General features: G+C 42.6%; 1 protein-coding gene across 1 annotated transcript; it reads left to right on the forward strand.

The window, feature by feature from the left end:
• Nucleotides 1-24,831, forward strand: LOC109896731 (sulfotransferase 4A1). The gene is made up of 7 exons (XM_031831850.1): nt 1-633; nt 10,705-10,835; nt 12,136-12,216; nt 12,293-12,419; nt 12,634-12,728; nt 18,158-18,296; nt 23,398-24,831. The coding sequence occupies exons 1-7, from the start codon at nt 465-467 to the stop codon at nt 23,508-23,510; spliced, it is 855 nt and encodes a 284-aa protein (XP_031687710.1). The 5' UTR covers nt 1-464; the 3' UTR covers nt 23,511-24,831.

The raw sequence follows: 24,831 nt of genomic DNA on the forward strand, positions 1-24,831 counted from the left end.
CTGATGCGGGGATGGCTTGGCAGCGTTTTGCGGGCGTCGGCTCACTTGACAGCAGTCTACTCGGATTAAACATGGACCATTCCATAGGCGAATAAAGAATGTAATTCACCTATAATTGGAAAACCTAATCTGTTGATTTTTAATTCCAAGAACAACAGCAGGCCTATTGGCATCATCTTCAATGCTTCATGTAACCTATGCTTGAAAGCATTCCTCTTCCGGCTACAGAGACCAGTGAGCACGCGCGTGCTCCGCAAGAGCGAACTGGTGCTGATGCTGAAGAGGAGGCGCGCGCCTCACATGAGCGCATCGCATTACATCACTTTGCTACGACGTGATTGGCTGGAGGTCAATGCGTACTTCGCTCGCCGACTATCACAACCATATATCTCGACTCGCACTCGAAATATTATAGCTCTCAAAATTGATTGCAAATATATTTTCGTTTAGTGCTCGTTTTGAGGATGGCCGAGAGCGAGGCAGACACGCCAAGCACCCCGATTGAGTTTGAGAGCAAATACTTCGAGTTTGATGGAGTGCGACTTCCACCCTTCTGCAGAGGAAAGATGGAGGAGATCGCCAACTTCTCCCTCAGAAGTAGCGACATATGGATTGTCACGTATCCCAAGTCAGGTAAACAATATTGGCATGTGTTGATGCTATGCAATACGTTAGTGCAATACCCTCACTGGATGCAGCATGCTGTAGGCTTGAAAATGCAGGGTCTTAGGTGTAGGTCTATAGTTGCTTAACATTTCTTTCGTCTTATTGTGTCGTGTGTAATAAACTCAAATGTCTCCAGTTGAGTCCATGTGAGTTTATTATTTCATTGTGTGCTGAGTTTCACTGGCCTATTAGGGAAGGTCGTAAATGTTTACCTCTCTCCAAACATAGCCTGCAGCAGGCTAAATAACTTATCATGGGTACCTTCGAGTTACGTTTAACGCCTGCGCACTTCGCATCAATACGCTGTTGTCTGTTATCCGAGGATACACAGACAATGTATTGAATTTTTAGGCCTCGGGTTACTGTTTACATCCGTCTCTTCCTGTCTCAACCAGCTTGCTTTGCGCATTGCTGTGTTGGTGCGGACCGGGCTACGTGGTGCTTGAGTGTGACGCACTTGTGTGTTGACAACCTGTGCTGGAGCAGAAATCGCAGCGCGGGTGGGTACTCCAGGTCACGTGACTAGGTGGACGTAAATATCCGTATTCCCTCGAGTTCATTGTGGGAGTAAAATCTTTCAGAGACATATAGAGCAACTGTTCCTTTAATGTCTCTAATCTGTCCACACAGGATTCCAGCAGTGCCTATATCTGCATCCTCACGAGTAAATTATAATTGCAGGAGAGAGAAGGAGAGAAGAAGAGAGGTGGGAGCAGTCTGGGTTGCTATGCTCCCTCAGTGATGTTGTTCCGTACAATAGTAGCACTGTAAGGCAGTGAATGTTATTTATAATAAGGGTTACATGGATAGAATCAATCCTCTGAAACGCAAATGTCTGGCCCTCCCTCCAGCTAAATATATGACCTAAACCCTCCCTGAATGCTTGGGGGGGAAAAAACGGACCCTCCCCTGTACCCAAAATAAGAATCAAAACAAAGTGGATAGCAGAGAACATGTCTACCGTTTACCCTCACTTCTTGGACAGACCAGGATCTTAGATATGCAGTTTTAGAAACTGTCCTTCGTCTTGTAAGCATAACATGTCAACACAGGAATTTTGATAGCGCACAGGGCTGCAGGCCAGAATGTTTTGGGTTCGCAGACCACCGTGGACAAGACTAGGGACGGAAAGATCTCTTTTATAGTAAAAGCATTGCATGAATCTTTCATCGCATAAAAATAACATTTTATAAACATTTCATGCAATTCTACGCCATTTTACATATATTGTAGGCCCGAAAGTATGTGAACACCTGCTAATCGACCATCTCATTCCATTATCATGGGCATTAATATGGAGTTGGTCCCCCCTTTGCTGCTACAACAGTCTCCATTCTTCTGGGAAGGAGGCGGTTTGGAACTCGATAGTGAGTGTAGCAACCGAGGACAGACGAGTTTTACACGCTTCAGCACTCAGCGGTCCTGTTCTGTGAACTTGTGTGGCCTACCACTTCACGGCTGAGCCGTTGTTGTGCCTTTCTACTTTTCTACTTCACAATAGCAGCACTCACAGTTGACCAGGGCAGGTCTGGCAGGGCAGAAATTTGCTGAACTGACTAGTTGGAAAGGTGGCATCCTATGGTGCCACTTTGAAAGTCCCTGAGCTCTTCACTATTCAGTAAGGCCATTCTACTGCCAATGTTTGTCTATGGAGATTGCATGGCGGTTTGCTCAGTTTTATACACCTGTCAGCAACGCTTGTGGCTGAAATAGCTGAATCCACTAATTTGAAGGGGTGTCCACATACTTTTGAATATATAGTGTATCTTAGAAATATAACTATGCTCTGTGCTTCTCAGAGCATGCACTTCATAGCCTATAGGCTATGGATCATTTTATTGAGACCACACTAAATAGCCTATGATGTTGCCTGCCCAGTGGAGAATCAGAGATGAAGGGCAGCATTGGGCACACATCGATACATAGCCCAACATGCAACTAATTCTAAAACACAGAAATATTGAAATTTCATCAGTTACAAATTACATGACCCACCCCTGGACTAGATTTAAAAAAAAATACTAAACCCTCCCTTTGACTGAAATTAAAAAAGCATGACCCTACCCCATTTTCCTCCAGGTAACCATTCTGTAAATTTAGATCCCGAGTGACGCATTAGTCTAAGGCACTGCATCTCAGTGCAAGAGGCGTCACTACATTCCCTGGTTCAATTCCAGGCTGTATCATTTCCGTCCATGATTGGGAGTCCCATAGGTGGCGCACAACTGGCCCAGAGTTGTCCTGGTTTGTCCTGGGTAGGCCATCATTGTAAATAGGAATTTGTTCTTATCTAACTTTCCTAGTGAAATAAAGGTTCAATAAAAATATAGATAAATAAATAACATGCCATTTATAGGGTTTGGAGAGTGGAACGTGAACTATTGGAAAGTTAAGACTAGATAGAGGCAGCATACAGGAGCTATTGAGGGAGAGCACAGTCCTTCCACGTGCAAGCGCACCTAGCCACGAATCTTCCTCAATCATGTCCATGTTGCAATAGGCTCAGGCCCATCAAAGAGAAGGGCGGGAGATGCACAATTGTCCACAATGCTTTTGGTGAAAATAAATGATCATTTTTCAAGTCCTGGTAAAATATGTAGTTGGTAAAGACATTGTACACAGGTGGACAGTAGGCTTGAGGCAGTATACCGTATATACTATATACCGGAGTATTTGGAAATAGAAACTGGGTTGCTTTTCAATATAGTCAATACCATTTGTAGCAACTTTTTAAGTAAATACCTGCTACCTAACTTCTGCAATGCATTAGGAGATAAAGCAGATCACGTTCTTCATTTCACCTGTCACATTATTTTACATTATGAAGCTTCTCATAGTTCCCCAGAATGGTTGAGCCAGTCATGTGTGTGTTTGTAAATAGCACAATGGGAGAAAGCAGGAGCAGGTGAGTCCAGCTGTGAATTGACAGGGGTCGCGTTTTATATTCAAAGTCAACAGTGTTTTTTTTTGCTTCAACAGAGTGATCAGGGACCAGGGACGTGCAACTATGGTTTTCCTTCACAGAAAATACATTAGCGCAGTACATTCAACAGACAATAGCTTAATATTCATCAGATGACTGCAGAAGTGTGCCACTATTTGGCTGGCAGCCATACAAGTAAATGAGTTTACAATGAAAAAGCAAGATATTTTTTGCAAAAACGATGCATGGCCATCATTTCTCATGTTTATCATAGATATATTGTAGCCATCTACACTTCCTAATGTTTTGATTAAAGTTAATCTTGAGTTTTACCTGAGAAAGGTGCAGAGAAAAGTACCTGAGAAAAAAGCTACATTTCAGTCAGAGCGCTGTCAAGTGATAGAATGCCCATTTATGAATTCTCATCCTCGCGGAGAAGTGTAACTGAAGCACAACATTTGTCTGACTCCGAGCAGAAATTACAAAGAGAAGCATTTTAGATTTGTGAATATATAAAACACAGCAAGAGATATCTTACGTTCTTTATCTTTTCTTCCTGCTGTGAAAAAGTAAGAATTCTGTGTTAAAGCGACCTCTTAAGTTTACCTGGCTAGTTATCTAATTAAGTTAATGAATTAATAAGGTGATAGGGCATCATACTGTGTAAGCCTTCTGCCGTATTTGAGAAGTTAAATCCCTTTGGGTGAGTTATCTGGACAGCTGCCACTGCTGTCTTTTGCTGTCTGCTTCCCCCCCTTCTGAGTAGAGCAGGCGACCTCAGACAGACACAGCTTGTATACATGCTGCTTCAGATCAGACAAACATGCATCAAAACTTTGTTCATTTGTACAATGTCTCTCGTTCACATTCGCTTGTAAATGTTCAAATGCACCAAAAATAACATTGAGTATCTCCTACCGATACAGTTGAAGTTGGAAGTTTACATACACCTTAGCCAAATACATTTAAACTCATTTTTTCCCCAATTCCTGACATTTAATCCTAGTAAAAATCCCTGTTTTAGGTAATTTAGGATCACCACTTTATTTTAAGAATGTGAAATGTCAGAATAATAGTAGAGAGAATTATTTATTTTAGCTTTCATTTCTTTCATCACATTCTCAGTTTACATACATTCAATTAGTATTTGGTAGCATTGCCTTTAAATTGTTTAACTTGGGTCAAACAAACATTTATTGTGGAACTGGGATTCCTGGGAGTGCATTCTGATGAAGATCATCAAAGGTAAGTGAATATTTATAATGCTATTTCTGACTTCTCTTGACTACACAACATGGCGGTTATTGTTTAGGTTGTTTTGGTCTCTGAGCACCGTACTCAGATTATAGCATGGTGTGCTTTTTCCGTAAGTTTTTTAAAAATCTGACAGCGGTTGCATTAAGGAGAAGTGTATCTGTAATTCCGTGCATAGTAGTTGTATCTTTTATCAATGTTTATTATGAGTATTTCTGTAAATTGACGTGGATCTCTGCAAAATCACTGGATGTTTTGGAACTACAGAACGTTACACGCCAATGTAAACTGAGATTTTTTAAATATAAATATGAACTTTATCGAACAAAACATACATGTATTGTGTAAAATGAAGTCCTATGAGTGTCATCTGATGAAGATCATCAAAGGTTAGTGATTAATTTTATCTATATTTCTGCTTTTTGTGACTCCTCTCTTTGGCTGGAAAAATGGCTGTGTTTTTCTGTGACTTGGCTCTGACCTAACAAAATAATTTGGTTTGCTTTCGCTGTAAAGCCTTTTTGAAATCGGACACTATGTTGGTTTAACAAGAAGTGTATCTTTAAAATGGTGTAAATTACTTGAATGTTTGAGGAATTTTAATTATTGGATTTCTGTTGTTTTGAATTTGGCGCCCTGCACTTTCACTGGCTGTTGTCATATCGATCCCGTCAGCGGGATATCAGCCCAAAGAAGTTCCTGACTGATGTCTTGAGATGTTGCTTCAATATATCCATATCATTTTCCTACCTCATGATGCCATCTATTTTGTGAAGTGCACCAGTCCCTCCTGCAGCAAAGCACCCCCACAACATGATGCTGCCACCCCCGTGCTTCCCGGTTGGGATGGTGCTCTTCGGCTTGCAAGCCTCCCCCTTTTTCCTCCAAACATAATGATGGTCATTATGGCCAAACAGTTCTATTTTTGTTTCATCAGACCAGAGGACATTTCTCCAAAAAGCATGATCTTTGTCCCCATGTGCAGTTGCAAACCGTAGTCTGGCTTTTTTATGGCGGTTTTGGAGCAGTGGCTTCTTCCTTGATGAGTGGCCTTTCAGGTTATGTCGATATAGGACTCGTTTTACTGTGGATATAGATATTTTTGTACCTGTTTCCTCCAGCATCTTCACAAGGTCCTTTGCTATTGTTCTGGGATTGATTTGCACTTTTCGCACCAAAGTACATTCATCTTTAGGAGACAGAACACGTCTCCTTCCTGACAGCTACGTGGTCCCATGGTGTTTATACTTGCGTACTATTGTCTTTACAGATGAACATGATACCTTCAGGCGTTTGGAAATTGCTCCCAAGAATGAACCAGACTTGTGGAGGTCAACAATGTTTTTCTGAAGTCTTGGCTGATTTCTTTTGATTTTCCCATGATGTCAAGCAAAGAGGCACTGAGTTTGAAGGTAGGCCTAGAAATACATCTACAGGAACACCTCCAATTGACTCAAATGATGTCAATTAGCCTATCAGAATCTTCTAAAGCCATGACATCATTTTCTGGAATTTTCCAAGCTGTTAAAAGGCACAGTCAAAATGACTTGTGTCATGCACAAAATAGATGTCCTAACCGACTTCCCAAAACGAGAGTTTGTTAACAAGAAATTAGTGTGGTTGAAAAACGATTTTTAAAGACTCCAACCTAAGTGTATGTACACTTCCGACTTCAACTGTATACCTTTATGAGCTGGATTGCCTGACATTGCGATTAAAAAAAAAAATTGTGCTCGTTGCATATTTAGCTAGCAGCCTCCCTGGAAATTCGCAAATTCTGTTAGAATTCTGGTAGCAGATGCCCAATGGTATGTTTTTACGTTTTTGCCGCCCCCCTTGTGTACTAACCGGTTATACCATAAATCATGGAATGAGAGAAGGACGGTTTGATGATATGAAAAATCTGTGAACCGCACTTTGTTTATTTATTCAACCTTTTTTTAACCAGGTAGGCTAGTTGAGAACAAGTTCTCATTTACAATTGCGGACTGGCCAAGAATAAAGCAAAGCAGTTCGACACATACAACAACACAGACTTACACATGGAATAAACAAACATAAAGTCAATACAGTAGAAAAAAGTTGATATACCGTGTATGCAAATAAGGTAAGATAAGGGAGGTATAGGCCATAGTGGTGAAGTAATTACAATATACCAATTAAACATTGGAGTGAATGATGTGCAGAAGATGAATGCGCAAGTCGAGATACCGGGGTGTAAAGGAGAAAGATAAATAAATAAATACAGTATGTGGATGAGGTAGTTGGATGGGCTATTTACAGGTGGGCTATGTACAGGTGCAGTGATCTGTGAGCTGCTCTGACAGCTGGTGCTTAAAGCTAGTGAGGGAGATATGAGTCTCCAGCTTCAGTGATTTTTGCCGTTCGTTCCAGTCATTGGCAGCAGAGAACTGGAAGGAAAGGCAACCAAAGCAGGAATTGGCTTTGGGGGTGACTAGTGAAATATACCTGCTGGAGCGAGTGCTACGGGTCGGTGCTGCTATGGTGACCAGTGCGAGGGCCAAGCGAAGGCCAGCCAACGAGAGCGTACAGGTCGCAATGGTGTGTAGTATATGAGGCTTTGGTGACAAAACGGATGGCACTGTGATAGACTGCATCCATTTGTTGAGTAGTGTTGGAGGCTATTTTGTAAATGACATCGCCGAAGTCGAGTATCAGTAGGATAGTCAGTTTTACGAGGGTATGTTTGGCAGCATGAGTGAAGGAGGCTTTGTGCAAAATAGGAAGCCAATTCTAGATTTAATTTTGGATTGGAGATGCTTAATGAGTCTGGAAGGAGAGATTACAGTCTAACCAGACACCTAGGTATTTGTAGTTGTCCAAATATTGTAAGTCAGAACTGTCCAGAGTAGTGATGCTGGACGGGCGGGCAGGTGCGGGCAGCGATCAGTTGAAGAGCATGCATTTAGTTTTGCTTGAATTAAAGAGCAGTTGGAGGCAACGGAAGGAGAGTTGTAATGGCATTGAAGCTCGTCTGGAGGTTAGTTAACACAGTGTCCAAAGAAGGGCCAAAAGTATACAGAATGGTGTCGTCTGCGTAGAGGTGGATCAGAGAATCACCAGCAGCAAGAGCAACATCATTGATGTATACAGAGAAGAGAGTCGGCCCGAGAATTGAACCCTGTGGCATCCCCAATAGAGACTGCCAGAGGTCCAGACAACAGACCCTCCGATTTGACACACTGAACTCTATCAGAGAAGTAGTAAGTCGATGAATACGGCTGCACAGTAATGTCTCTTATCGATGGCAGTTATGATATTGTTTAGGACCTTGAGTGTGGCTGAGGTGCACCCATGACCAGCTCTGAAACCAGATTGCTTAGCGGAGAAGGTGCAGTGGGATTCGAAATGGTCGCTAATCTGTTTGTTAACTTGGCTTTCGAAGACCTTAGAAAGGCAGGGTAGGATAGATATAGGTCTGTAGCAGTTTGGGTCTAGAGTGTCTCCCCCTTCGAAGAGGGGGATGATCACGACAGCTTTCTAATCTTTGGGAATCTCAGACGATACGAAAGAGAGGTTGAACAGGCTAGTAATAGGTGTTGCAACGATTTCGGCAGATATTTTTAGAAAGAGGGGTCGAGATTGTCTAGCCCGGCTAATTTGTAGAGGTCCAGATTTTGCAGCTCTTTCAGAACATCAGTTATCTGAATTTGGGTGAAGGAGAAATGGGGGATGCTTGGGCGAGTTGCTATGGGGGGTGCCGGGCAGTTGACCGGGGCAGGGGTAGCCAGGTGGAAAGCATGGCCAGCCATAGAAAAATGCTTATTGCACTACCCAAGTGGACAGTCAATACTCACTGTTCACCTGTCCAACAGCCAAGGGCTTAACTTTGTGTTGTTGGGGGGAAGGGGAGAGATCAGATGATTTTGACTATTTAAATTATGTAATTTCTCATTAAGTTAAGAATATCATTCTGTATCTTAGGGCTAGTGTAATCATGGTTGTGCCTCTTTAACCAGCTCTGAAGGACTTTGTCGTCTTCTGCCTTTTAAAAGTTCCAAAAGATTTTCATGTTCTTCCTCATGACCTCTTAAGGCCTCACCCTGTCTTGTGAAGAACGTCACTGAACCTACAATTTTTATTCCGTTTACTACGGGAACGTTATTTTTCCAAAAATGAAAATACTGCCCCCTAGTCACAAAAGGTTAAGGCCTCACCCTGTCTTACGTAGAACATCACTGAACCTACAATTTTCAGTAGACAATGTCCTGCTTCCCCTTCTTGTCTGGCTAAAGCAGTAGATAACTGTGAGTCCACGGGGTTTGATTTTTGTGAACTCTTTTAGCATGAGCTGAAATCTTCTCAATAGTCTTCTTCCAATTTCTAAAGCCTGGTGCTAGCTAAGGTTAGCTAAAATTGCCAAACTAGCATTGCAGCATTCAGTGTAAAACTATACTGCACAAAAATATAGACACAACATGTTAAGTGTTGGTCCCATGTTTCATGAGGTGAAATAAAATATCCCAGAAAAGTTCCATACACACAAAAAGCATATTTCTATCAAATTTCTTGCTCCAATTAGTTTACATCCCTGTTAGCGAGCATTTCTTCTTTGCCAAGGTAATCCATCCACCTGACATGTGTGGCATATCAAGAAGCTGATTTTAACAGCATGATCATTACACAGGTGCACCTTGTGCTGGGGACAATAAAAGGCAGGGTCTGAGTTTTTGCCAAAGCATGACCTCTTATTAAAAAAACAACTTTAAAGAGGCATTGTAATGCAGCCAGGGGGAATCTTGAAACCACTTAGCTTGAAATGACAAAACTATGTCAGCTCACTTCTGGATTACAATAAACTTGGGATGTGGTTGGTATGACTTTGTGCTGGTGCTGATGTCGATAACTTCTATTTGTTTGGTGGCTCTGCCCCTGTCATCTGTGCTCAACTGGTCCCTGAATTGTGGCTCAGTCCCTTTCAACAAACATGACAGACAGTGTCTTACTTTCTATTGCCAAAATAGTTGGGCCTTTCTATTGCCGAAATATGAATAAACTTAAACAATAATACATCTACAAAGCATGTCTTATAGGACTACATTTAAATATTTAATTTGTGTGTTCACCATTGTTTCTTCACCACTACACTCCAAATTCTCACCTGATGACCTATTCGTCCTCTCCCTGCCTCAACATGGGCAATGCTCTCTCTCTCTCTCGCTCTCTCCACTGACTGTCTCTGTCCCCTGCCATGATAACAATATGAAATCAGAATCTAGGCAACAACTGTTTTGTTTTAGCACTCGGACTTAGTCAGCAAAGATGAGGAGTTGAACTGATAGTTCCAATCTGTGTGCAATGTAAATTGCTGGTCAAAGTGCTTTACCAGACTGCCTTATAACACAAATTCCAAGTACTCACCTGTATTCCCAGTCATGTGAAGTAAATAGATTATGGCCTTTATTTCAATTAACACATTTCCTTATAAGAACTATAGCTCAGTAAAATCGTTGAAATTGTTGCATGTTGCATTTATATTTTTGTTCCGTGAAGATCCTTTGGGGTGTGAGGTTGGTAAATGTTTGCTAAACATAGCACTATAATGGTGTATTTTGGGCTGTGAATTTTCCCCTCATTGGTGTAATTTTACGTTTAGACAAACGACTACCCATTTACTTATTCCTCTTGATTCTCTTGTTCTCTCCTAACACCCCCCCCCTCTCTCTCCCTCTCTCTCTCTCTCTCTCTCTCGCTCTCTCAGGTACCAGTCTCCTTTTTACGTTTAGACAAACGACTACCCATTTACTTATTCCTCTTGATTCTTTTATTCTCTCCTAACACCCCCCCCCCCCCCCCTCTCTCCCTCTCTCTCTCTCTCTCTCTCTCTCTCGCTCTCTCAGGTACCAGTCTCCTTCAGGAAGTTGTGTATCTGGTGAGTCAGGGAGCGGAACCAGATGAGATTGGTCTAATGAACATCGATGAGCAGCTTCCTGTTCTGGAGTACCCTCAGCCTGGCCTAGACATTATACAGGTAGGTCTACAGCACTGAGTATTACTACTGTCCTGGAGTACCCTCAGCCTGGCCTAGACATCATACAGGTAGGCCTACAGCACTGAGTATTACTACTGTCCTGGAGTACCCTCAGCCTGACCTAGACATCATACAGGTAGGCCTACAGCACTGAGTATTACTACTGTTCTGGAGTACCCTCAGCCTGGCCTAGACATCATACAGGTAGACCTACAGCACTGAGTATTATTACTGTCCCGGAGTACCCTCAGCCTGGCCTAGACATCATACAGGTAGGCCTACAGCACTGAGTATTACTACTGTCCTGGAGTACCCTCAGCCTGACCTAGACATCATACAGGTAGGCCTACAGCACTGAGTATTACTACTGTTCTGGAGTACCCTCAGCCTGGCCTAGACATCATACAGGTAGGTCTACAGCACTGAGTATTACTACTGTTCTGTAGTACCCTCAGCCTGGCCTAGACATCATACAGGTAGGTCTACAGCACTGAGTATTACTACTGTCCTGGAGTACCCTCAGCCTGGCCTAGACATCATACAGGTAGGTCTACAGCACTGAGTATTACTACTGTTCTGTAGTACCCTCAGCCTGGCCTAGACATCATACAGGTAGGCCTACAGTACTGAGTATTACTACTGTTCTGGAGTACCCTCAGCCTGGCCTAGACATCATACAGGTAGGTCTACAGTACTGAGTATTACTACTGTCCTGGAGTACCCTCAGCCTGGCCTAGACATCATACAGGTAGGTCTACAGTACTGAGTATTACTGCTGTTCTGTAGTACCCTCAGCCTGGCCTAGACATCATACAGGTAGGCCTACAGCACTGAGTATTACTACTGTCCTGGAGTACCCTCAGCCTGGCCTAGACATCATACAGGTAGGCCTACAGCACTGAGTATTATTACTGTCCCGGAGTACCCTCAGCCTGGCCTAGACATTATACAGGTAGGTCCTACAGCACTGAGTATTACTACTGTCCTGGAGTACCCTCAGCCTGGCCTAGACATCATACAGGTAGGCCTACAGCACTGAGTATTATTACTGTCCCGGAGTACCCTCAGCCTGGCCTAGACATCATACAGGTAGGCCTACAGTACTGAGTATTATTACTTCCTGATCCTGAATCACTTCCTTGTAAAACAGACAGGTACAGTTAACCAAAACACTCAGCACACCACATGTAGCACCATGTGGTGATGCAAAGCAAGAAATGGATTAGGTGTTTTTCTGCTCCTTGTTTTATACCGTCTCTGTTCCCAATGTTATGATGACGTTTCCTCTATGTTTTCCCAGGAATTGACGTCTCCTCGTCTGATCAAAAGCCACCTGCCCTACCGCTTCCTGCCTACAGCCATGCACAATGGAGAGTCCAAGGTTAGAGTACACTTCAATTGGTTTGTATAATGTTTCCATGTATTCAATCCTAATTGTCTATGTGGTTCTCCTGTAGGTGATCTACATGGCGAGGAACCCTAAAGATCTTGTGGTGTCTTACTACCAGTTCCACCGCTCCCTCAGAACCATGAGCTACCGCGGAACCTTCCAGGAGTTCTGCAGACGCTTCATGAATGACAAGCGTGAGTGTCAGAGTTCAGGGTTCACCCCGCCCAGGTGTGCAGGGGGTGTCTACACTGGACTACTTTTCTTAATGATTATTTAGGCAATAAGTAACTGATCAGGCCAGGTTGTGTGAAGAGGGAAGAGAAAGCCTAGTCACCTGGGGAAACTCACTAAACTCTCTCCACCTATATATCTCTCTCTCTCCCCTTCTTTTTTCTCTCTGTCTCATAGTGGGATATGGTTCCTGGTTTGAGCACGTGCAGGAGTTCTGGGAGCATCGCATGGACTCAAATGTCCTCTTCCTGAAATATGAAGACATGTACAAGGTAAAAAACAAACGCTTTCCTCCTCGCTCTCTCCCTCCATCACTCATCTATATCTACTGTCTACCATATATCTAACTAACACCAAACCTTACCAGAACCCCAAGCCTCTATCCTAGAGGTACAGTGAGTAGTCAGCCGCTAAAACCCACCACAAGATCATTCTGGAAGCCTCTAACAAGCCAAGTTTGGCCCTGCTTTGGGTGGTCCTGCTCTATCCTATCCCAAACCAATGTCACTCTAACTTTACCCATACCACCTAACCCCTATGATAATCGTACCACCCTCAGAGCTACGTGGCAACCAGAGTTCCGGTCTGTGGAACATAACTGTAACTGTACTCCCACTGGGGCAGAAGGGGGGCAAATCAATAGTGTTTGCTGTTCCAAAGGTCCCTGCAGGGCTGCATTGCACAGAAACACACACACACACACACCACACACACACACACACACACAACACCTGCCCAGAAACACAGCATGTTCTTATTAGGAATAATTTGCAAACACAAACATTTATACAGTATATACACTAGCAAGCCTTCCAAGACGTGATCTTATTCACTATCACTCAAAGTGACTATCAGTGTTCCAACATAGTTACAGCATTGACACTGTTGGGGGGCAAGTAGCTCATGTAGCCTACCTTTCTTAGAAAGCAAACAGGTTACAGTTTCTCTCAATCGCATACAAGCATTTTCTTTTTAACATTGTTGTCGACTTCCCAAATAGAGTTCAAAAGAGAGAGAACTCTGTGGCCTTTTGCAAAAGAGTGAATGCGTTTTAGGAAATGTAGTTGCCTCCTCAAAACATAAATACATCCATCAAAATGACATTATACCGTCAACATTCCAGATTGATTGAAAAAGAACACGACTGCCTGCAAAAAGAGAAACGCTACCATACTTATCTATTGAGTCCCAGCAGACAAAACAGAAAGTTAGTCTGTCTAAGAAAAGTAGATCAATACATTTTCTTTGCAGTCACTAAAAAGGAAGTACAACTATCCAAAGGTGCAGAATTATGGGCTATTACTCTCCTTTTATGCATATTACACCAAACAATTTCATACACAAATATTATTCCTGATAAAAAAATAGAAGAATTAAGCACATTGATTGGTATTATCACAATGCAGTTCCATGTATTCAATACAAAGGATAGTTTGCTCATTGCTATATAGACTTTCCATTGGTGCGCAGAAACACTATTCGCAAGTTTCCTCTGACACATTGGTGTGGCTGGCTTCCATTTTATGCGAGCAGTGCAGCTTGGCAGGGTCGTGTTTCGGAGGACGTGCGGCTCTCGACCTTCGCCTCTCCCGAGTCCGTAGGATGAGACAAGACTGTAACTACCAATTGGATATCACAAAATTGGGGAGAAAAAAAGGGTAAAAAAATGTAATTAATAAATGCAAATACGAAAGGTGAATTACAATGGAGGAACACAACTATGAATGTATAGGCCTCAATCATCACCATAGCAAAGCTCTTTCAAAGTTCACAATGTGTAAGATGATGACTTATGGTTAACCCAACTTCATGCTCTGCATCCCTGCATGTCAACAATATTGTAACAATTAGACAGTCCCCATTTCCTTGATCTTTCCATACACTGTTATTATATTGTACATGGTATGACACTGATGGGCTCATTTTGTCAATGGGTGGGTGTAGCCGGTGCATGGAAGTCAGGCGCAGGAGAGCAGAGATGAGTGGACAAAGCACTTTACTCAGGCAATTATTAAAACAGGACGCAACCGCATCACAAAAACAAATGCCCAAAGAACAAGTGAGGCAGCACAAAGTACACACAACCAAGTACAAAGTACCGGCTGCCACAAAGCACGGGTACACAACAAAACCCGGGGTACACCAGCCGGAAGCGTTTTGTGCAGTAGTATTTACTGATTGCCAGAAACATTGAAAAACAATTGCACACGTTTCTCTTCTGACGAAAACAATGCGTTATATTCCAGGAACAAAACTTAACAGTGGCTTTTGTGTTCACTGATGACAAAAGTTGGTCTCAGAAATGCAAGTCAGTAACTAAGGCAAGAACATGATCAGACGTTCTGTAAAGGTATTTGAGCGTTTGACCAGTGCTGTTCTGCTGTAGGCACGTTTCAACACAGATCCAAAAATGGCTTGTGCGCAACTGAGATGAACAGTAACATGTGTGTCAAGGGTATTTGCTGAGCAAGTGTGTTATATAAGGATAAGAAAACTTCTGTTTCTATAGAAAGAAAAAAGGGAACTGCGGTCAAAGTTTATAACCGTCCACATAGGCAGACAGAAATTCAGCCTCTTTATAGCAAGGCAATGAAACTCCAATGTATAACCGCTAGATAACGCATAGAAGGATCTGTACACGTGTCTAGATGACATAACCAGATGTTCGGAGTCAGAGTTCAACCCCCGCTCTGTCTGAGATGTAGGGGAGAGTGGAGTGAGTTGAGACGCTTTTTACATTCAGCATCACTCCGTCAAGGGAGAAATATAGTATTCTTTCAAACAAAAGATTTCTACATAGATTTCAGGATGTTGTGTATCCCTGGAAATAATCAGAATAGTTGTAAACATTACAGTTTTGAAAACATAGCTTGTCCAAAAAAAGGGGTCGAAAAAGTGCTCAATTTACCTCATACCCCAGGTAAGTTGTGCCAACAGAGACCTCTTATTTTGGACAAGCGGAACAGGGTATGTTAAGACGCCTACAAATGTCTGTACTGAATTAAATATTACCACTATCGTTTTATAACCATGTCTATATTTATTTTCCAAACAAAATTCAACATAATAACTTTTTGTCTTTTAATCATTTGAAGCATATTTTAACACAGACTTAACACCTAACAAACATGTTGTACTTCTTACCACTGTTAACTCATATCCCAGCGATAATGCCTTATATTTTTGTTCAGTATATTTTGTCAAATGATACATGTTGCGTATGGTTTCCTAGAAACAAGAAAACCATACCCCTTTGGCTCAACTTACCCCACTCCCCCTATAAATACAGCCCTTGTCACAGTGGTGTGACAGTGGTGTGACTGCGTTGTGTGTGGAATAGAATGCACTGCAACCCGCCTATTAAGAAGACATTATCAAATTCTAGCTCATAGGTCATTTCGGAGTGATAAGAAGAGATAATTTGGTACAGTCACCTCATAAATGATTGGCACTCTTGATAAAGATGAGCAAAAAATACTGTATAAAATAAATAATACAAAAAAAAAAAGTATTATTTTATATTGCTCAGAGAAATAGATTTTGTTTAACAAGTAATTTCTAAAATAAATACGTAGTTGTCAAAATTATTGGCACCCCTAAATATATATATATATATTTATTAATCTTCATTAAAATTCAACTTTTTAAATTTAGTCTCAGCTTAAAGCGCAATCAGCAGTAGAAACAATAACAAAGCCGTCTCCCCACCCCTGGTTTTGGTAAAAAGCTGAGGGATGGGGCTGGAGAAATGTCACCACTCTCAAATTCATAGACAAAGCTATGGATGCAAGGACTGACGGTCCATGGTATCAAAATTATATTTTTAATCATGTTTTGGAGCAATATAGTGTTTGTTAAAGATGTATTTGTTTACAAAAAAAGTTAAACAAGTTTATATATTGGTGTCTGATGGAATACGGCAGTTGAACTAAGCCCATGAGGCATTTCTAAGTTATATTCTTCAATAATCAATGGGTACATACAGTGGGGCAAAAAAGTATTTAGTCAGCCACCAATTGTGCAAGTTCTCCCACTTAAAAAGATGAGAGAGGCCTGTAATTTTCATCATAGGTACACTTCAACTATGACAGACAAAATTAGAAAGAAAATCCAGAAAATCACATTGTAGGATTTTTTATGAATTTATTTGCAAATTATGGTGGAAAATATGTATTTGGTCACCTACAAACAAGCAAGATTTATGGCTCTCACAGATCTGTAACTTCTCTTTAAGAGGCTCCTCTGTCCTCCACTCGTTACCTGTATTAATGGCACCTGTTTGTACTTGTTATTAGTATAAAAGAGACCTGTCCACAACCTCAAACAGTCACACTACAAACTCCACTATGGCCAAGACCAAAGAGCTGTCAAAGGACACCAGAAACAAAATTGTAGACCTGCACCAGGCTGGGAAGACTGAATCAGCAATAGGTAAGCAGCTTGGTTTGAATAAATCAACTGTGGGAGCAATTATTAGGAAATAGAAGACATACGAGACCACTGATAATCTCCCACGATCTGGGGCTCCACGCAAGATCTCACCCCGTGGGGTCAAAATGATCACAAGAACGGTGAGCAAAAATCCCAGAACCACACGGGGGGACCTAGTGAATGACCTGCAGAGAGCTGGGACCAAAGTAACAAAGCCTACCATCAGTAACACACTACGCCGCCAGGGACTCAAATCCTGCAGTGCCAGACGTGTCCCCCTGATTAAGCCAGTACATGTCCAGGCCCATCTGAAGTTTGCTAGAGAGCATTTGGATGATCCAGAAGAAGATTGGGAGAATGTCATATGGTCAGATGAAACCAAAATATAACTTTTTGGGGGGTGGAAACATCATGCTTTGGGGCTGTTTTTCTGCAAAGGGACCAGGACGACTGATCCGTGTAAAGGAAAGAATGAATGGGGCATTGAAGATGAAACATGGCTGGGTATTTCAGCATGACAATGATCCCAAACACACCGCCCGGGCAACGAAGGAGTGGCTTCGTAAGAAGCATTCCAAAGTCCTGGAGTGGCCTAGCCAGTCTCCAGATCTCAACCCCATAGAAAATCTTTGGAGGGAGTTGAAAGTCTGTGTTGCCCAGCAACAGCCCCAAAACACCCCTGCTCTTGAGGAGATCTGCATGGAGGAATGGGCCAAAATACCAGCAACAGTGTGTGAAAACCTTGTGAAGACTTTCAGAAAACATTTGACCTCTATCATTTCCAACAAAGGGTATATAACAAAGTATTGAGATAAACTTTTGTTATTGACCAAATACTTATTTTCCACCATAATGTGCAAATAAAAACATTAAAAATCCTACAATGTGATTTTCTGGATTTTCTTTCATTTTGTCTGTCAGAGTTGAAGTGTACCTATGATGAAAATTACAGGCCTCTCTCATCTTTTTAAGTGGGAGAACTTGCACAATTGGTGGCTGACTAAATACTTTTTTGCCCCACTGTATAATGAATTCAGAAGTCCAAGAATGGATGTAGCAACTGCTGATTACCACTTTAAGGAACTGTATTGTGGCATTCCATGGCTTCCTGTTTCACTGGGGTGTAAAAATGAGGTAACATGCATGTAAAATGCCAATAATTCTGGAGGAGACTGAATATAGTTACTATTTTATTTGAATTTCTCTCTCTCGCTCTCTCTCTCTCTCGTCTCCTCTCTCCTCTTCTGCTCTCTCCCCTCTCTCTCTCCAGGACCTGGGGACGTTGGTGGGGCAGCTGGCGAGGTTCCTGGGTGTCTCGTGTGACAAGGCCCAGCTGGAGACAATGGTAGAGAGCTGCAACCAGCTCATAGAGCAGTGCTGCAACTCAGAGGCCCTCTCCATCTGCAGGGGTGAGACCCTCTCCATCTGCAGGAGGGAGCGAGGGGGGAGGGATGGGGGAGAGAGGGAGGTAGAGAAATAGAGGGGGTAGGGAGAGAAGGAAGGGAGGGAGGGAGCAAGAGATATGGGGGAGTGGGAGAGAGATAGGGAAGGACAGAGGTAGAGAGTGAGGAAGAGAAAGAGAGGGATAGAGGGTAGGAGGATAAGGAGGAAAGAAAACGGAAGTGAGGGTTAGTCAGTCACTAAAGAAGAGATTTCCGAATATCTCCCGACGACAGAGTTGAATAAGTAAAGAGATCTGTAAGGTTACTGAAGCATTGCGTGCTTTGTGCCGTAAAGTGAATGGAAGGTGTGAAGGCTGTGTGCCAAGAGGGACAGTAACCTAACATGTGTACTGTATGTCAACTCCAACCTTTACACACACACACACACACACACACACACACACACACACACACACACACACACACACACACACACACACACACACACACACACACACACACACACACTCACACACACACACACACACACACACACACACACACACTGTACTTTGTGTACTGTATTTGCTAAACGGATGTGACCAGACTCCCTCTAGCCCCATTCATGGCTTTGCTGCTCGTATCATATACATTGTTTAGGCTACTATTAGACACTCACAAGCCTAGACACAAGCATGATTGCAGTGCATGACATGGTGTTACTCAGATATAAGAGGGGGAACAGAGAGGGAGAGAGGGAATGACAGGGAGAGAGAGACAAAGAAAGAGGATATCAGAACGGAGTGTGTGAGCCTCACCCGTACATCAAAATACAGAAACCTGCTATGTGTCCACTGCTGTATGCATACGGATGCACACTCTTCAAAGCATATCGAATTTGTTCATATGGCTTTATAGCTGTGCTAACCCTGGGGGAGTGTATGTCTCGGCTGGCTGAGGATGAGTCAACCTAGACCAGATTTGTATGTAGGCTATGTAGAACAGTTACATAATATGCGTTTGTATGTAGTCTATATCTTTAAGCAATGATCCAGGGCCAGTTTAGTTGTTTGGCTCATAATGGTGAAGGTTAGCACTGGTTTGCGGAAGGCTGATTCTGGGTCTGTTAGGGGCAGAGAGTAACTAGAGCTTTATTGTAGCAAACCACAGATCATGAATCAGATGTACATACCCCAGCAGTAACATACACTTTCAAAGGAATAGGGAATATCGTACCATTCATTAAGGGCATTTCCATTCACTCCTATTTTTGCTCTGCAACGCCACCCTGTGGTTAAACATAGTAATTACAGCTCAGTGATTTCTGGCACAAGGAGTTGAACCTTACTGATCAGTTTGGAAATCCATTCACATTTGTTGTACTTTTTCTTGCATTATGATTTGTGAATGTCATTTTAATATAATTATGATTCCATTTTTCATGTTGATTATTGTAGATTTTTGTTATGTTGTTTTTTCTTATGATTTGTTGTCAGATTTGTCTTGTTTTCTCCATATTCTGTTTCTTGTAGTGCATGGACCCTAGCCTCTGACCTGGTGCTGGTCTAACACACAGCTCTGAGCTAATAGGGCCATAAACACACATTCCTATACACACTACTGGAGGACAGGTGAGTCCATGTCTGTAGACATAGGCATACGTACATAGGCCCAAAATGATTGGCACTCTTGACAGATGAGCAAAAAAGACTGTATCAAATAAATAATACAAATACTTATATGGTATACTCCAAGAATTGGGGAAATTATTTTATGGTAATAGCATTTTTCAGAGAAAGAGATTTTGTTTTACAAGTAATATTTTTCTCTCTCAAAAAGATAGGGGTCAAATTGATTGGCACCCCTGATTTCAACACCTTTCAATACTTCACCTTGTGCGGTTATTGGCCCTGAGCCTTTTTCTAAAATGTTTTATGAGATTGGAGGACACATTTGGAGTGATCTTAGACCATTCCTCCATACAGAATCTTTCCAGATCCTTGATATCCTTCATCTGTGCTTATGGACGGCCCACTTCAATTCAAACCACAGGTTTTGAATGGGGTTCAAATCCGTAGACTGAGATGGCCATTGAAAAATGTTTATTTTTGCTGTCAATGAACCATTTCTTATTGGATTTTGATGTGTCGTTGGTGTTATTGTTTTGCTAGAAGATCCACTCGCATCCAAGTTTCAGCCTCCTGGCAGAGGCAGCCAGGTTTTTGGCTAAAATGTCCTGGTACTTGGCAAAGTTCATGATGCCGTTGATCTTAACAAAGGACCTCGGAGCAGTGAAAGCAAAATAGCCCCATAACGTCAAAGTTCCACCACCATATTTTACAGTAGGGATGGGGTTCTTTTCTGCTTATACACCCTTATTTCGACCCCAAACTGGTATGCGTGGCCAAAGAGCTTTATTTTCATGTAATCTGACCATAGCACCGGCTCCAATCCAAGTACCAATGCCATTTTAGCAAACTCCCGGAATTTACATTCGTTGGATAACTTGAAAATAGAGCTCTTTGACTACTAAGCACACCAGTGGTGGGTTTGGCGCCTAAATAAGGATCCAAAGCAGAAAAGAACTCCATACTTGGATGTATGAGATGACGCCGCGTTAGATAGCGAGGTTTTCAAGGTTTTCTTATGCTGATCGTAACTTTTATTGTGCATAATGTCTCCCCCATCATTTGCTATGGCCGAAAACGTGTTCAGAACAGCGATCACTGACCTCGATTTGGATGAAGGTTTCTGCTTCAGCGAGTCGGCAGCTCTAGATATTCTGCACCCTAGGTTAAGAGTAGGGGGGAGGGTGTGTCTCTTAGTTAAACAGCTGCTGGTGCGCGTTCTCTAATGTTAGTCTCAAGTTTTTGCTCGCCTGAGTTGGAAGACCTCATAAGCCGCAGACCGTGCTATTTACCAAGAGAGTTTTCATCTATATTTTTTCGACGCTGTTTGTTTACCACCACAAACCGATGCAAGCTCTATGACAACTTCCAGAGGGACGCACTTCTCCTGGCCTGTGATTTGAATGCAGGGAAACTGAAATCCGTTTTACCTCATTATTACCTGCATGTCACCTGTGCAACTAGAGGCGACAAAACCCTTGATCACCTTTACTCCACACGCAGAAATACATACAAGGCCCTCCCTTTGGCAAATCTGACCAAATCTCTTATCTTCCTGATTCCTGCTTACAAACAGAAACTCCCAACAGGAAGTACCAGTGACATGCTCAAGACGGAAGTGGTCTGGTGCTAAGTTACAGGACTGTTTCGCTAGCACAGACTGGAATATGTTTCAGGACTCATCCGATAACATTGAGGAGTTTATCACATCAGTGGCTTCATTAATAAGTACATTGATGACGTCGCCCCCCTTCAGTGACCCTTACGTACAGAGCATTCAGAAAGTATTCAGACCCCTTGACTTTTCCTACATTTTCTTACGTTACAGCCTTATTCTAAACTGTATTAAATCGTTTTTTCCCCCTCATCAGTCTACACACAATACCCCATAATTACAAAGCAAAAACTGAAATATCACAATTACATAAGTATTCAGACCCTTTACTCAGTCCTTTGTTGAAGCACCTTTGGCAGCGATTACAGACTCGAGTCTTCTTGGGTATGACGCTACAAGCTTGGCACACCTCTATTTGGGGAGTTTCTCCCATTCTTCTCTGCAGATCCTCTCAAGCCCTGTCAGGTTGGTTGGGGAGCGTCGCCGCACAGCTATTTTCAGGTCTCTCCAGAGATGTTCGGTCGGGTTCAAGTCCGGGCTCTGGCTGGGCCACTCAAGGACATTCAGAGACTTGTCCCGAAGCCACTCCTGTGTTGTCTTGTGCCTTTTACTGAGAAGTGGCTTCCGTCTGGCCACTCTACCATAAAGGCCTGATTGGTGGAGGGCTGCAGAGATGGTTGTCCTTCTTGAAGGTTCTCCCATCTCTACAGAGGAACTCTAGAGCTCTGTCAGAGTGACCATCGGGTTCTTGTTTCACCTCCCTGACCAAGGCCCGTCTCCCCTGATTGCTCAGTTTGGCTGGATGGCCTGCTCTAGATAGAGTTGGTGGTTCCAAACTTCTTCCATTTAAGAATGATGAAGGCCAATGTGTTCTTGGGGACCTTCAATGCCCCAGATCTGTGCCTCGACACAATTCTGTCTCTGAGCTCTGCGGACATCATGGCTTGGTTTCTGCTCTGACATGTACTGTCAACTGTGTGACCTTATATAGACGGGTGTGTGCCTTTACAAATCATGTGCAATCAATTGAATTTACCACAGGAGGACACCAATCAAGTTGTAGAAACATCTCAAGGATGATCAATGGAAACAGGATGCAGCTGAGCTCAATTTCTAAGCTTTTGTTTTGTCATTATGGGGTATTGTGTGAGGATTGATGAGGACAATTTCTTTTTTAGAATAAGGCTGTAACGTAACAAAATCTGGTAAAAGTGAAGGGGTCTGAATACTTCCTGAATACACTGTATGTACATATCTACCTCCATTACCTCGAACCCCTGCACAACGACCCGGTACTGGTACCCTGTGTATATAGCAAAGTTATTGTGACTCATTGTGTATCTATTCCATGTGTTATTATCTTCTACTATTGTTTCTATTTTCACTCTGCATTGTTGAGAAGGGCCGCAAGCATTTAACTTCAATTCTACACCTGTTGTTCACCAAGCGTGTGACAAATGACATTTTATATTTTTTGATTTGATTTGATTACCTGCAGTAAAATATGTTGTTGTATCTTTGACGTTATGGGGCTATTTTGCTCAATATAACTTGTTGAACAAAATCTCTTTCTCTGAGTAATTGTATTGTAAATGATATCATTTCCCCCCACAAAAATATGCGTACAATATCGTTCCATATCTGTATTATTTATTTCATACAGTCTTTTTTGCTCATCTCTATGGAGGGTGATTTATGGACCTCACTGTACACGGTTGGGAGTCATAAGGAAGCATAGATGGCCTACGAGCTGATCAATACGCAATAAAGAAGGTTTCAAAATGACAACATTCATATCGACTACTGACCACTCCTCTTGGTCATTCGTCTCATTCATAGCTAAAACCGAAGTGATGTATGGTCATGTGACTCTTTCTTCTGTCAGGTCGCGTGGGACTGTGGCAGGACATCTTCACCGTGTCTATGAACGACAAGTTTGACGCGGTGTATAGACAGAAGATGGGCAAGTCTGACCTTACCTTTGACTTCGGCCTGTGAGGACCGGACCGACTGACCACAACAACACGAACACGGACTTACACTCCTCCTCCTGCTGCCTAAACACCGTACACTCCTCCTCCTGCTGCCTAAACACCGTACACTCCTCTGCCTCTCTTCATCACTCAATAAATCAATCAATCAATGAATCAATCAAACAATCACGTTTTAGATATACTGTATAACGCTGTATGAATGCTATGCTGGGGAATCATAAGTCCAGCCCAGAGTCAAGTATAGAGACCCCCCATGACTGCCCTTTGATACAGAGCAAGTGTTCCATTTTAGCTGTATCCAGGTCAGTTCCTATTTTACCTAGCCCTTCATTTTAGCACACGTTTTTCACTTTCAGTACATTACATAGCTTGTTTGTTACAAAAAGGCTTTCAATGGGCATTAGCTTAGTCAAAACTAGACTTTTTGTATCAACCTTTCTTGCCGAGGTGAATGGGGAATGTGTGTGTGTGTGTGTGTGTGTGCGTGCGCGTGTGTGTGCGTGTGTGTGTGTACATGCTCGTGTGTGAGCAAAATCACAAAAATGACACATCACAACTGCCTTTTATATCAGTTCTGTTTGTTTATGCTGCTAAAGTGATGCCTTTCTCTGTCCTCAGACCCATAGCCACCTATAGAGTTACTGTACCACACTGAGACAACAGAGTATCCCTCCATGTTACCACCATTCTCTGTGTGCTCTCCCCCAAGTACATGTAGCCCTTTTTCTCTTCCATTGCTTGCATCTCTTTCTCTCCTCCTCCTCCCCCTCCTCCCTGCTGTAAATGCCCCCAGAGAGACCAGTAGACCCCCCCCCCCCCCCAACCCCCATCCCCTCTGCTCTGCTGGACACTTGTGAATGTCTTCATTGATGTGGATGTAACAACCTCAACCCCTCCCACAGGCTCAGTTCTGTGCTTAGGACATCCCTCTTTTATTCTCTCTCTCTCTCTCTCTCTCTCTCTCTCTCTCTGTTTCTCACACTCTGTATCTCTCTCTCTCTCTCTCTCTCTCTGTTTCTCTCACTCTGTCTGTATCTCTCCATCGATTCAATTCAATTGGCTTTAGATACATGTGTTTACATTGCCAAAGCAAGTGGAATAGACAATAAACCAAAAGGGAAATAAACTCTCTTGTCAGCTTTTTCTCTCATTCTCTCTGTTTACGACCGTTGGCAACCCTGCTGCAGCCCATCTCTACAAGGGTAATGGTGTGTACTTTTGTTTGGTTTTTATATGCCTGTAGGGTTGTCCTGACCTGGGCATAATGCATCGTACTTTACATGCTTGCTTGCTGGTTTATTAATAAAGTTATGTCTTCAGGACAA

The sequence above is a fragment of the Oncorhynchus kisutch genome, linkage group LG9 (assembly GCF_002021735.2).
Source record: "Oncorhynchus kisutch isolate 150728-3 linkage group LG9, Okis_V2, whole genome shotgun sequence".
Taxonomy (NCBI): domain Eukaryota; kingdom Metazoa; phylum Chordata; class Actinopteri; order Salmoniformes; family Salmonidae; genus Oncorhynchus; species Oncorhynchus kisutch.

Excerpts from the sequence above, each read along its gene's own strand:
- LOC109896731 (XM_031831850.1), top strand. The coding sequence starts at position 465 with ATGGCCGAGAGCGAGGCAGACACGCCAAGCACCCCGATTGAGTTTGAG. Across the intron at positions 12,729-18,157 it reads AATATGAAGACATGTACAAG|GACCTGGGGACGTTGGTGGG; the intron begins GTAAAAAACAAA and ends CTCTCTCTCCAG. Across the intron at positions 18,297-23,397 it reads GGCCCTCTCCATCTGCAGGG|GTCGCGTGGGACTGTGGCAG; the intron begins GTGAGACCCTCT and ends TTCTTCTGTCAG.